Raw genomic sequence first — 15290 nt, 5'->3', positions numbered from 1 at the left:
CAGTAGCACTATAAATGCAATTACTGGAATATTTTAATGAAATAACAAATTAAATAAATTACTATAATCTGAATGAAGGTAAAGTGATTTCTCAAATCTATTTATTTGCTAGGCCTTATTGAGATGACTGTGGTGTATAGACATTCAGTTAGGCTGTGTATTAATATCCATAATAGTAACATCATTTCAACATGTTTTAAACTACATATTGATTCTTAGTGCTATCTTCTTTAATGTATTTACTCAGTATTCACATCCTGGCTATGAAGTGTCAATCATTTTTTAATATATTTTAGGCTATTGGAACTCCATCTGTTGGAGTCTTACTAAAGCAGCTAGTGCCTTTGATGAGACTTGAAAGCATAGAAATAACAGAATCACTTGTACTTGGATTTGGAAGAACAAATTCCCTTGTTTTCAGGTACTTCCCCATTTCTTATATTCTCAATTTTTTACTTCTGATTCAAATGTGTTGCTTTTGTTGTAATTTTTGATGTAATTTTTGTTTTGCAATTTAAGATTAGTTTATATGTAATCAGTAAAATGATGCTTGTCAGAGAAGACTGGATTGTATTTACCTTTTTTTTTTTCCTTAATTCAGGGAATTAGTAGAAGAACTTCACCCACTAATGAAAGAAGCCCTAGAAAGAAGACCAGAGGTCAGTTGAAGAAATTAAATGTAGCAATTTGTTTAAATTGCAAAATGAATTTAAAAATAGTAAATTTTTTGTCTTTGAAAAACAAAGATCCCCAGATAAGCTCTGTGCGCAAGAAACAGTAGTTGTATATAAGAACTTAAATACCGCTTAAATGATTGCATTAAATCTTAGTTTAATTTAAATTTGATCAGTGACACAGAATGTACAGGCACAAGCCCCAGAAGCCACCACACACAGTCCTCTCATCTTCCCCAACTGGTTTTGCCATGCTTCCCCTCATTCACTATCTCAAGGTCATGCTACAAAAGCAGTGCTTTGGCTGTAGTGTCGCCCTCATGTTACAGCAGGCAGTTTGTAGAAAACTAGCAGTGACCGAGAGAGGTATTGCATAAGTCCTGCTAGGCAGCATGGGCATAGCTAGACTTCTTGGAGTCTTTGGGAGCAGTGTGAATATGAGGCCATCTGTACCACTTGACTTTGGGGCATTGAGCAATTCTTGTCTGTGTTCAGCAGTGTAGACATAGCCGTTGTGTCCATACAGTTCTGCTGAATACAGAGAGCAATGTATTGATAGCGTTCTCTGCCCAGGCTAGTTTACCTGGTTCTCCAGCAGTTTCATGCTGTGTATTCACTGTACTGTTCTCCACAGCAGCATCATTAAATTTCCCTCATGGTGACTTGACATGCTATCCCTGCCTGCCAAGTCATGGTCTTTAGTGCAGAAGCCACACAGAGAATAGTGAACAGAAAGAACATAAATCATGAATAGGCAGACGATCTCAACTGTTCCCAATATTGTAATAAACAGCAACAAAAAAGTCACTCTACAGGAACTTAATTTATGTTAAGTTTTACGTGGACTGTTCTTAATAACTCTGTCTGGCAAACATCAACTACCATTTCCACTTTGCATGGAAATTTCAGTAAGAGATAGATATATGAGAAGAAGAGACCACAGTGTGAATTCCCATCTTTGTCCTGATACAAATTAGGCCACCTTCCAATAAGCACTGCCATTGGTAAACCCAAGGGTGATTGAATGGGTCAGGTAGCAATAGAGAACGTGGCAGGCCTCCATGTGAGCAGGCAGCTATCCAAAACTCCAGAAAGAGCTATTTTGAACAGGCATATGCCACAGAAAAAGAATTATCAGTACAGCCAATAATTTCAGGGGTAAACCAGTATGGACTGTACACAAGATCCCCCATGTGGGCACTGCAGCTGAGCTTGCCAAGGGGCGGTGTTACAGCACTGACTCTGATGCTGGTGCAGGAGACAGCTGTGCATGTTCAATACTGCATTATAAAAAAGAGACATTTTTCTCTCCGTGTATGCTTCCCAGAACCCTTAAAGCATAAAAGGAGCAAATCAGGCCTTCAAGTAGGACAAATCAAATGGCATAATGATTTGAATAAAACCTTTGGCTAAACTGCTGCTGGCTGCCAGTCCTGAGTCAGACTAAGCAGGGAAAATGTCACTTTCTTTTCCTAAGCATCTGCTACTGGCCATCAGCAAGGCCAGAGTATGAGGTGAGATAAGCCTTTGATCTGATTCAGTATTGCTGTTCATACATTGTGAAGAGGAAAATTTGAGCTTTCTCTGAGCTTTTCTTGACCAAGCAGCAAATTTCTTTGAGGGCAAAAGCAGCTTTTTGACCTTCTCAGGATTTTTCCTTTGTGAGAATGCAAGATAGAAGGAAACAAGTCATTTTAGCCCTTCAGCAAGGAACAGTCCTTGAGTGCTTTCAAAGCAAAAGATGTCATAGAAAAGACAGCTTTCTAGAAGATAGTGAGATACAGTGAACTAGTTAACAACAGTACTGTTCTACTGAAAGTGTATGTTAACTGTGTTAACAGCCAACATATCCAAGTTCAGTGTACAGGAGTGTTGTCTGCAAGGTGCTAACTTGAATATGAGTGATAATGTAGCTGCAGCATTACCAATTTCAAGAATGATTAACCAGTAAAATATTAGAATTCTGAGGTTGGAACTATCTGATCTTTCACTTCACAATGTGTCTAGTGTACAAAGTAGATGGTTAAGGCTAACGTGAATGTCCATGCTATCTGGTGATAGCATGGGAACCTTGAATTTTATTTTTTTCTCCAGTATTTCATGTTTTCATTTCCATGTGTTCAATGAGAACTAAGGTACCTATTAACAGTTTCTTCAAGAATAGTTGTAAAGATAAAAATGTGTTGATAATTAATTCTGTATTGACTTATAAGTCAGTATAAGTCACTGTCACTAAAATATCCAAAAGCAGTCAAGCTCCACCTGAAGAAAATGCTTTAACCAGATTTTTTAGATCTCCACTGTGCAGACAATTACTAGTTTTTCATATATACATTTATGCATATAAAAATGACTGTTTTTTTTTTTTAAACTCCAAGAACAAGAAACGTCGGGAACGCCGAGATCTACTAAGACTGCAGTTACTGCGAATTTTTGAACTACTTGCTGATGCTGGTGTTATAAGTGATAGGTAGGACTGTCATGCTCTTTATGTGAAATAATTTTCAGTGTTTACAACACTTGAGTTAATGTGTTCTTTGAAGAACTGTGCAATAGACTGGGAAGGATTTTTATGTGTTTCTTGAAGAGCCTGCAATATATATACAATGTTATTGTATTTAATGCACAACTTTTCTTTGTGCTAGCACAAATGGAGCCTTAGAAAGAGATACATTAGCCCTTGGAGCCTTGTTCTTAGAGTATGTTGATCTGACTCGCATGCTTCTGGAAGCTGAAAATGATAAAGAAGTTGAAATCCTAAAGGATATGAGAGCACATTTCAGTGCAATGATTGCCAACTTGATTCAGTGTGTTCCAGGTATGGTGCTGAATTGTCTTTATGCATTATGAAATTGCATCTAATGTATCTAATGTATCTATTGCAAAAGTCATTTTTTTTTCTTCTTTTCTGTTTGCCACTGGTTGTTAATTGTCATATTGCAGATGTGAAGGGAAATGTGGAACAGAAGTTCAGATATCTGTGATGTGTCAGACAAAAAAATAGTAAAACATATCAAAGCTTGTAATAGTCATACATAAGGACCTTCTCTTTAAAAACCCAGCTAAGAAATTATCTGTGACCTTCTGGGACTTTTTAATGTAAGGCCTTGTATGCCTCCCCCTGACTTTATTACCACTCTTTATAAACTCAGGCAGGCCTTTAAAAATGTGGGAGGAGCAGAAAATGTACACTATTACATGCAGAGAAAATCCTGCCCAAGGTGTGTTTACCATGCTATCTGACTGTAGTTGTGTATCAAAGATTTCTGATGGATTTCATACCCTTTAAAAATGAAAAGATCAGAAGTGTAATGTAATTCAGTTAGCAAAAAAATTCAAGAAAGAGCATACTTTAAAAACCATGTAATTACTGAAAGATAATGTCTGGGACTTAATCTATGTATGTCTACAATCTCCAGTTTATGTATGACAAGACATAAAAGCATTTGTCACAATGAATACAAAGGAATTTAAAAGAGTGTAATAAGAGATTAAATAATAAACAAGTGCTTTAATGTAAGCTTCAAGAAAGCAAATGTGATCAAAGTCATATAGTTGCATTCAGATAAAACACACAAAAAATGTACAGTAACTGAACAACATAAGAAAAAAAATGACAATCTTGCTCTTCTCATTTAAGTAAAAAGATTCCCTTTCGAGCTGAGTAATGTCAAGTTTTTAGCTGCTACTAACAAATGAAATACTGAATTTCTTTCCTCTATTCCTTTTTGAATTATGCTCAGTATAAATGCAGGATTTCTTTAGTCGTTGCCAATATTAGTAACCACTAGTAATTGCAAAGGTGTTCTTTGCATTTATTCTCTCATTTTACAAGGCATGTGACAAAACAACTGCATGATTTATGAATTTTACATGATTAAACTGCATGTTTTGAGAGAATGCAATAATAACTGATTCATTTCAATATAGTATGTAATTTTACGAAGAGATACATTTTCCATTAATATGACAGCTTTAAAATATGTCAGTAACTACTGAAGCAATAACATGTAACTCCTAGCAAGCAAATGTTTATTGTGTCATCATTTGTCATTTTTAATCATTGTTCATATTGATTTGTGTTAGTATTGGGTAGCTAGGCACTGTCTAGCTTCCAGCATGGTTTATAGGTGAAAAATAATTGCCAAGTAGAATTTCCTGTTCTCTTCAGTGGACATTCTTACACTTCATCCATCGTGTTTTGCTTTGGGGGACTAAAGCTGTTCTCTAAAACATGTTCTTACCATTTTTTAAACCTTTCATGGTTAAGAATTAATCATTTTTCATTTGCTCGAGTAATTCAGCTCTGTGGGAAGTATACCATGCTTTTGTCATAAATGAACTGGTACCAAGCTTCTTTCCTTTCTTGTCCCTATTTATTACTGTATTAGAATAAGAGCTTGCATTCTCAGAATTGGAAGAAAACAAGTAAATAGCTGCCACTAAAGGAATGAAAGAGGCCATGAAAAGACCGATTGTGAAATTAGTTTCTTCTGTGGTGTTTCTAAAGCCAGTTGGACATGTTAGTATAAATATACATAAATTAGGATGTATCTAATTCACTGTTAGATTTGAAAAAGGAACTTAGATACTTTGAATTAGAGGGCTGAACATTAGAGAAAAATTCCTTTTGTAGAAATTTGAAATTAATGTTATCATCTCTGCCACATTAATGCTTATTTAAAATTAACAAATCATAACTATTTCTGTTTCTATTCACTTAGTTCACCACAGGAGATTTCTTTTCCCTCAGCAGAGCTTGAGACATCACCTTTTCATCTTATTCAGCCAGTGGGCAGGACCTTTCAGTATTATGTTCACACCCCTGGACCGTTACAGTGATAGAAATCATCAGATTACAAGATACCAATACTGTGCATTAAAGGTACTAAAGTTTTACTATCAAAATCCATAATTTCAATTTTCCAATCAAAATACAAGTAATTGTGGGATTTATTTCCTTCTATTTAGCAGCATTTTGAATTGTCATACTTGATGCTCACTTTTATATTAGTATATATATATATACAGTGGAATCATTGGATTTAACAGTAAAGCAGTGTTCTCTTTGTGGACACTTTTCAAGGCTAATTATTTTGAAAAAGAGAATGCATTTTAAAATTTTATTTAACTTAACTGTTCATTAACAGGTTATCAGATTCACTGGGAGGATTAGACCCTGAAATTAAATATGCTGTCTGTTCAGTATCACACGTGCATGTCCAAAATGTCTGTAGCAATCTGTCAACGTCAACTGTGTGACCATTTTCACCACACAGTTCCCTCAAAAGAAAAAACAAATGGCATCCTTGTTAGCCTGAATCTGGGCCGAAATAATTCTCAGAGATTTATTAATGTCAATTTTTTTTTTTACTTTTATTTTTTTTCATAACTAATGTCCCTTGCTTTTTTTAGGCCATGTCAGCAGTGCTCTGCTGTGGACCAGTATTTGACAATGTTGGTCTTTCCCCTGATGGATATCTATACAAGTGGCTTGATAACATTCTCGCTTGTCAAGATTTACGTGTAAGTACTAACCAAATGCAGCACTGATGAATAATTTTAATCTCTGTACTACACAAGTAAAGAGTCTATTACTGTAAGAACTATGATTGTATAAATTCTATTTTGATCGGTAGACGGTAGCTTCATGCAGTGTTCTAATACAAATGTGCAGTTAATATAAAAAGTATTTTAACAGAAAATGTTATTTCTTAGCATATAATGTATGTATGCTAAGCTAATATATGCTATTAGGTAAGCAGTAACCTAAAAAATTGTGGCTCATGGCTACTTGCAGCAAAAACTTACATTTTTCATCTGCTGATAAAGATTAAAAATGGCATGAGCTCAAAAATATTTGTATTTCTATTTGTGCTTCCACCCACCCTCTTCAAGTTTCTGTGGAATGAGAATGTAAAATCTCTTTCTGTTCAGTGACACAGATGTTGGTGAAACATATCTGAGTGAAAGTAAGTAGATAGACCTTTAAAAAAATCAAGAGGATAAATGATTCAAGTGAGGAAATAAAGGTATATATATTTTTTTAAGAACATGCAGTAAATTATTTTTGCCATTTTCTCATCTGTTTCTGTGAAGATGAGTTTCTCTGTTTACCTTGTAACTATCCAGTGATATTTCAGTTTTTATAGCTGATGAGCTCATCTCTTTGAATAAGACTCGAAATCAAAGGAGTGGATTGGTGACTTTCATTAAGTGGAGAATCACAGTCTTTCCCTTTGTGATGTCTCAGCCTTTGACCCCCTATTGTCCCTAAAAGCCTTGTACCAAAACAGATAATGCATACCAGTGTAAAAAAAGTATAAAAAAGAAAAAGAAAGGAGGCAGCAAAGCCCTTAAGCTATATGCTGTAGAAATGATAATTGATTCGGAAAAAAATGGAACAGATCAGAAACATTAAGACAAATTGGAAGTACGTAGAAATAACTACTGAGAGGATCTTTCCTAAATTGGATAAAACAATTTAGAAATATTGTTGGAGATGGAGCGATAAGTATTTATAAAGATGATACATATAATTGAAATTTTTATGGATGTGGGAGTAGAATACCCAGCAGAAGATTTTACTTTTTTGACTTGAAAACTGAGCCACATTTCATCTGCGCTATCCCCAGTATAAATTCATGATAAATTTTCTCATTTCTTTTTACTTGAATACTACATTTTCTCTTTGTTCTGCTTATGTTGCTCTAAAACTTCTAGATATCATTTTTATTTCACCAGTTATGTTTTGATGTGCATTTATATTCTCAGGTTCACCAACTAGGATGTGAAGTTGTAGTCCTGTTGTTGGAATTGAATCCTGATCAAATTAATCTCTTCAACTGGGCTATAGATAGATGTTATACTGGATCCTACCAGCTTGCCTCTGGATGTTTCAAAGCAATTGCAACTGTGTGTGGAAGCAGGTACTCATTAATTTCTAATTACATGTACACAATACGTTACAGCAGACCTATAAAATCAGGTTTGCTATTTCTAAAACAGAATGTCTGGTCATATGCTGTGTATTCCCACTCTTTGCTAGTATAAGCAAATTTAATTGATCTCCAGAATGAAAAATAACGTTTTACTGGTAAATCTGTTTCACGTTGGTTGCTCTTCTGGTTTGTTTTGTGTGAAGGACTAAGAAGGAAAACAGAGGTTTGAGTGAAGGGATAAAGAAGAAATATACATGGGCAAAATGGACAAAATGGACAAAATGACCAAATATATCTTGAAGAGTGGGGAAACTGGCTGTAGTATTCCTGCCAAAATGCCTAAAGTCATGTGTAGCCAACTGGCATCTTCTCCTAGACATCCGCTGAAAAAGTCATTTCTGTGAAATTTGCTGCTTATGGAAGAAAGGGTCTCATTATGAGTTTTGGCATAGTGTGCCGTGCTGGCTTTGCAGATGCGCTCATTTCACACTTGTAACAGTGCAGGCAGGATCCTTTCCAGAATGCTGCTGATCAGACTTCACTGAATTGGAAGTTCAGCTTGTGTTATAAAGAATTGTAAGTCACACAGAGTGGCTTGGGTTGGAAGGAACCTCAAGGATCATGAATCTCCAACCCCCTGCCACAGGCATGGCCACCAACCTCCCCATTTAATACTCGACCAGGCTGCCCAGGGCCCCATCCAATCTGCCCTTGAACACCTCCAGGGACGGGGCATCCACAACCTCTCTGGGCAGCCTGTTCCAGCTCCTCGCCACTCTCATAGGAAAGAACGTCCTCCTGACATCCAACCTGAATCTTCCCTCCCTCAACTTCAAACCATTTCCCCCTGTCCTGCTGTTATCCACCCTTGTTAAAGAGTTGACTACCATCCCATTTGTAGACTCTCTCCAAGTACTGGAAAGCTGCCAGTGAGGTCACTCCGCAGCCTTCTCTTCTACAGGCTGAACAAACCCAGCTCCCTCAGATTGTCTTCATAAGAGAGATGCTCCAGCACTCTGGTCATCATCCCTATACATTGTATTGTCTCAAACAGCTCTTGTTTTATTGTTTTATTTACATGATCCTGGAAACAAGCTGATGTTGCTGTCAGAAGTTACTGCTGTTGTATACGCATTTGAAATCTGTGCCAGTTTTTAGTATTTTCATCAGAAAGATACATAATATCCACAACATTGTAATTTGCAGTATGGACCTCATTTCAAAAGATTTTGCATGGTATTTTCATTTACTTTATTTAAAAAAAGTCTAAGTATTATTAGCTTGAGAATAATTACCTTGTTCTTTTTCTAACTTGCTTTAATTTCATTTGGTTACCTGTTGCTTTTCTGTGGTCTGATATCACTGCTGCTAATACAAAACAAGCACGAGTGAGCTGCAAGTTGCAAATACAGAACAGCACTTTGTCTCCCGATTTTGTAATTTTTTTAAAGCTTTTCAAGACCTCTACAAGAAGTAAAAAATAATCTGACAAGATGTATGATCAGCTGATTTCAACAGAGAAATATGTGAGGTATAGGAAATCAAAACAAGACAAGTATTTTAGAATTCATTTTATGTTGTTCTTAAAGGAACAACCAAACTATATTTTTTATTATACTGAGATTTCAAAAATATGAATTGAATTTTGTGTTTGCAATTTCTAAGATGCTTTTTTTGTGTTACAAATGAATAAATCACTTCTTCAGCCAGGCTTCTCTCTTCAGATTGTGCTACCAGTGCCACTCTGTCCTAAAAACTAATCATTCCCATATCTACAGTGACAATTGAGTGTGATCTGCATAATCTTTGAAGGGAAAGTCTGATTATGAAGTTGAGGATTTTTGTTAATACTTGAACCTTGGTCTGTTTTTCTTCTGACATCCGTTTTGTTCGCTTAGAGACAACACGGTTGAAAAACTGGTTGTAAAATGAGCATTATCTCATTTTTTATGTCTATTTTTCTACAAAGAACAAAATGCTCAGCGGCTTTCAGTTTATGGCCTCACGTACATTGCTTCTATTGTGATAATATACATAGCATGTTCTGGAAGTCACCCTGTTGTGAACAATTATGAAGGTATATTCTCTTAATATATTTACCATTACAATAAATGTTGATTTAGTGGGCTTTCTGAAGCAGTTTATGTTTCTACTCTTTGAATACAAGTTTGTTAGAATTCCTAATATGTTTGAATGTACAAATTGATGATAGTGTCTTCTTCAAAGAGATTATTGTAATTGCAGCTTGCTTTAGTGAGTACTTTATCCTTGAAAATTTCTGTGTTGGCCATCTCCTTTCCTCTTCTAGAAACAGTTTATATTACAATTTAAGGTGAATTGACAGCTGTAGAAATAGGTATTGCATTTTTCTCTGTGGGTAACTCAGTGCATTCCTAAGCATTAGTCTAAGGTAATTATAACTAATCCCTTCTTTCTTCCAGTTCACCAGATGGCCCTTTGATCAAACAGCATGTGTTCATAAGAACTCCCTTTCCCATATTCTGGTGATAGAACAGAAGAAAGGAAGATGACATTCTCATTAAGCCATATTAAACACTAAATCAGAGTGAATATAATCTGCATTCCTCACCAACATTCATGAAAATCTGCTGTTTATTCTTCTAGGAACTATCCTTTTGATATTGTGACGCTTTTAAACTTGGTGCTGTTCAAGGCTTCTGACACCAACAGAGAGATTTATGAAATTTCCATGCAACTTATGCAGGCATGTATCAGCTGCTTTTTTACAAAACAACCAAATGTGTGTGTCCTACTGTCTTTTTTTTAAATGCTTGTGTGTGCTTCTTAAAAAGTACTGTTTATTTGCTTTCTAGCTTTGTTTTGAAAATAAAAAAAATTCATTTTATCTTGACTTTAGATATTCTTGGGAATATTTATATAAAAATTAATGGAGAAAGATAGGATCTTTCAAATTTAGAGCATGTGGGTCATTCTGTGACATATTGAAGTTCTGACATTTTTTGAGTCAATGAAATTAATTTTCTCATTATGATTTTTTTTTCTCTTTCATAGATTCTTGAATCAAAACTTTTTGTTTATTCAAAAAAGGTAGCTGAGCAAAGGCCAGGCAGTATTTTGTATGGTACACATGGTCCATTACCACCTCTCTATAGTGTCTCACTTGCTCTTCTTTCACATGAACTAGCAAGGATGTATCCTGAACTTACCCTTCCGCTTTTTTCAGGTAACTGTATCTGTTTTACTTGATATCTTCCTTACATTTTTGAAAAAATAGTAGTCTACTGAGTTATTTCCATCTGTGAATGGCAATTCTGTTTATAGATTTAGGTTGCCCTGGTTTTGATCTGTTTCAGGTAAAATCAAATTTAGCAATATAACATATATTTCCTAGAGGTAATTATATAAGGTACAGAATATTTGAACACCTCAGTTGGGAGTTTCTGTTCCACTTGTGTCACCTTAGGCTAGCTTTGAGATTACAAGAGCAGAAGATAAGTTAAAATGACATTGGCAAACTCTACAGTAATGGGTTCTTCTGTTAAGCACAGTGGCTCTTGGCCTAGATTTGTTTATATAGATGATAGTTGTGAAGATAGAATTCTTCACTCCATATGCACATGACTTAAACATGAAGATTGTTTGCCTGTGTCCAAATAACATTTACCAAATATTCAAATTATTCTGAAAGAATAATTTATAATATCTTCACCTTTGCCACATCTGTAAGTCTTTATTATCATTTTAATTTTATCAGAAAAACATTGTGTCAGGGTTATTGAGAAAAACGTTGAAGAATCAGATCTGTTTGAATCCATCTGATGTGTTGCTCTAGTTTTTAAATACCAGAATGCAATGTCTGTACATCACACAATACACAGCAGAGCCCCTTTCTATACATCTAGATTCTAGTTTATGTCTTATGATTTTTTTTAAAAAAGACAGAAAATCTTATCACAGATTTCCCAAATCCCTTTTCCTTACAGTGACAGTTCTGTTAACTATGTATGACACTTTATGCAGCACTCAGGGTGGCAACCACCTTTGAGTTTTACAGGCCTCTGCACAGGAAATAAGACTATAGCAAGATGTTTTTGTAAACTCAATATAATAAGTGCCCTGTAATTTAAACTATAGCTTAGACAAATGAATTGTAATGGGACGCTGTAATTCTGCAGAACACAGCTGTATGCTTTTCTGTAATTCCCCCAAAACTCTTGAAATTCTAGAATAGCAGACAATTATCCTCTTTCCTCTTTGCAGACATATTTCACTTAATATATGATGTGGCATGATAGCATTGTAACAGGTAGTAACTTTCTGTATCCAAACTATGATAGCCCAAAATGTTTTAGAACTACATTAGTTAGTTTAGACAAAAGACTTGAACAATTTCTTTGTTATTTTCTCTTCTTGAAGTACATGCTTTTGTATGCTTCTGGTTTGCAAGGTTAAAACCATCAGGTGATGTAATGCACATCAGGAATCTGATTTGAGCAGTGTATGTGAGGTTTTCTTCATAAGCTAACATGTCATACTTTTCAACTTACACTGTTTTAGAGGTAAGCCAGCGATTTCCAACAACACATCCAAATGGAAGACAAATTATGCTTACTTATCTGCTGCCATGGCTTCATAATATTGAACTGGTAGACAACAGGCTGCTTCTCCCTGGTTCAAGCCCTACTACTCCAGAAGATGAACTAAAGGACAAGGATGGGGAAGTTTCAGTCACAAGTGGACTTAAAGGCAATGGCTGGGGCTCTCCTGAGGCCACCTCGTTGGTTCTTAATAATCTCATGTATATGACAGCAAAGGTAAAATAAATAAATAAATACATATATACACAAGACCATAAAGCAATTTCCAAAATATTCAAACCTTAATTTTGTATGCAAAATATGCCTACTTGCCTCCGATAGCAAAAATTTTGCTCTGCAACTATCTGTACTAGTCTGACACACACGTTTCTTGATAATGAGATGAGAACACACGCATCCGTACTTCATTGCAGATGGCTCAGGATTTCTTCTTTGCCCTTTGTTGAGGCCTTGTCACTAAGCCAGCACTATTGTTTTGTGTGCCTGAAGTAATATAGGGGCTGTACCACCAGAACAGTTTTTGGTATTTGCTCTGTATCTGAGGGCATGACATTCAGTCATTAAAGATCTGCTTGTACACAGTCTCTAGGATATTGTTAGAGGAATTCTGTGGAGTGAAAACAGGAATTCTATGGGATGTGTTGTTGGATGTGTTGAGGTCTCACCTTTACCATCCACCAACAGTTCATCAAGTAAGTTGCTTCCAAAAACAGTTTTGTTCCAAAGTGAATAAGTGTGCTTTCTTCAGACAAAGATGCTGTTTTTCAAAGTGGAAATAGAATGTATTTCTTTTAAATAGAATGTATATTCCCACCTCTGTCAAGTGGTTATTGAAAACTCCATTTTATCATTTGTTTCAGTGTTTTACTGTTGGTATTGCATGAGAAAATGCTCAAAAAATGGCATGCCTTCAGTTTGGAGATCTGCATATTTATATCCTATGTACATTTCAAGAACTGTGTTCCTATGATCCTTTGCAGTATGGAGATGAAATACCTGGACCAGAGATGGAAAATGTCTGGAATGCTTTGGCCAACAATGAAAAATGGAGTAACAACCTTAGAATAACACTGCAGTTTCTCATTAGCTTGTGTGGCGTTAGCAGCGATACCATCCTTTTACCTTATGTAAGTTCTTGCACTTTATTTACTATTGGTTACATGGGTTGTAATGAAGAAAACAGCTGTCCCTTGCAGAAAATGAATTTCTGTTTTAGGATTAAGAAGGACCTCTGCATTTCTTAGCACACTGTGCAAATTAAATTGAGTAAATAAATGAGCCGAAAAACTAGTACTGAAAAAAGGGAATGAGTAGTGAGAATCTCAGTCCTTACCAGTGGAGCACGCCTCATTTCAAACAAGAGATGTGCTCCCCACAAGCAAGGTGTACCTTTGCTTGTCTGTGTAAGGGACAAGTAACTAGGACAGACCATAAATGACCAAAGTTGATGAAAAAAAAAATTAGATTTTTTTTTCATGTCAGAATTGTGTAAAAACATGCAATTTGCATATATGTTTAAAATTGTATTAATTAGGCATAATGACTTGTCAGAAGTTAAATAACTTGCATGAAAAATAAAGGGAAGTAAAAACAGTAAACAATTAAAATTTTTCTCTGCTGGCATTTAGCTTGCACTACTATTGGATACATTTTGAAAGTCATTTAAGCAATGGAAAAACACTTTTAAGAAAGTGTTACTTTCTCTTCTTTAGCAGAATAAATCTTCCTGTGGGAAGTATCAAGGGCAACAGCGTACCTAACCTTTAAAAGCAATTTAACATATCAACTTTTGCCTTTGCATGGCTCTTATGAGCTATGTAATTGTTCCTGCAATGCACGAGTCAAACTGTGCAGGATATTGTTATTATTTAAGTTAAAATAAAATCACGGTTGTCTGAGAAAAGCAAGATAGCCCCATTCCCATGTGCCTCATTGCTCGGCTGCTGGGAGAAAGAGAATCTAAATTTAGTAAATTTTCCAGGACGATGACACTGTGCTGTTTTATTAGTCTCTTTCTGATAATATCTGTGAAATAAATTGGAAATGAATATTAAAGTGATCAAACTTACCCAAAAAGCCTTGTTTACATTTGCTGAGATAATATTTTTTCTTCAAGTGTTTATGCTGACTGCTAAGCACAAAAGAACAGAGGAAATATGGAAGAACATTAAAAAAAATTGAGACCTTGCTTATGCATCATAAAGATCCTGTTGGTTTCGATTCATTTGGGGGGCCTACTGATCCACACTATCTATTCAGTATAAGTATAAAGTATGAGCAAAATCAGTGGTACTCATCTAATCAAGATGAAAGATTGAAAGTGGTGTAGCTGTAAGAATAAGCTCAGTGTTTGTATGAGTAGAAGATAAAGGAGTTGATTCCAAATACCTTGAGGGTATCGAAGATCTTTCCATGAGTTACGAACTTTCAGCACCTCGTTTTTACGAAAGTACTTCCATCCCACAGCTTTAAGCAGTCTTACCTCAACTCCTCTTATTACTCATAGCACCCATCCTTCTTTCTTCAATGTCCTTCTAAACCCTCTTCTCAGATTTTGCAATATCTGAAAATGTTTTCAAATTGCACAGGAAGATAAAGCCTGACTGTGCTTGCGAATTGCCTTTAATTCTGACTTGTCTGGAGTAGGAAAATACACCAAGCCTATCACATGCATCTGCTCAGTGTTTTGATAATGCCCTGGAGTTTACAGATAAGAAGTTGTACTTGACTCTGTTAACTATTCAAGACGGTTGATGCCATAAACATGTATCTCCAATTAGTATGTAAATAGCAGATACAGTTTTGCAAATAAAGATAATTCAGACATTTTATCAGCACTGCTCCAGCTCACCTGGGCTCAAAAGATCTTACAGTTGCCAGTTTACCCAGTTCCCTTTGGAGCCCTCTGCATCTCAAGGTAGTCACCACCTGCTTCATGACTTCAGCCATCTGTTCTGCCTGGGTGTGCTCAAGCCAAAAGCATTCCGTGATTCCTTTTTTTTTAATTATTATTTTTTCAAGCAACTGAATTCATTGTTTCATCTTTTATACTTGCTCCTTCTTATAAGCATTCTTTTCCCAGTGCCCTGATGTAA

General features: G+C 35.6%; 1 protein-coding gene across 1 annotated transcript in view; it reads left to right on the top strand.

Moving 5' to 3' along the window:
• FRY (FRY microtubule binding protein) overlaps positions 1 to 15290 on the top strand; it is a 129224-nt gene that overhangs the window by 52328 nt on the left and 61606 nt on the right. Inside the window, exons 22-32 of the mRNA XM_010728931.3 lie at positions 297 to 421; positions 602 to 659; positions 3053 to 3144; positions 3320 to 3492; positions 5399 to 5559; positions 6090 to 6200; positions 7449 to 7603; positions 10241 to 10340; positions 10649 to 10820; positions 12155 to 12411; positions 13176 to 13322. Coding sequence (XP_010727233.2) covers positions 297 to 421; positions 602 to 659; positions 3053 to 3144; positions 3320 to 3492; positions 5399 to 5559; positions 6090 to 6200; positions 7449 to 7603; positions 10241 to 10340; positions 10649 to 10820; positions 12155 to 12411; positions 13176 to 13322 — 1551 coding nt within the window. The remainder of the gene's footprint in view (positions 1 to 296; positions 422 to 601; positions 660 to 3052; positions 3145 to 3319; positions 3493 to 5398; positions 5560 to 6089; positions 6201 to 7448; positions 7604 to 10240; positions 10341 to 10648; positions 10821 to 12154; positions 12412 to 13175; positions 13323 to 15290) is intronic.

This window comes from Meleagris gallopavo, chromosome 1 (assembly GCF_000146605.3).
Source record: "Meleagris gallopavo isolate NT-WF06-2002-E0010 breed Aviagen turkey brand Nicholas breeding stock chromosome 1, Turkey_5.1, whole genome shotgun sequence".
Lineage (NCBI taxonomy): Eukaryota > Metazoa > Chordata > Aves > Galliformes > Phasianidae > Meleagris > Meleagris gallopavo.
This window is presented reverse-complemented; position numbering and strand designations above follow the sequence as displayed.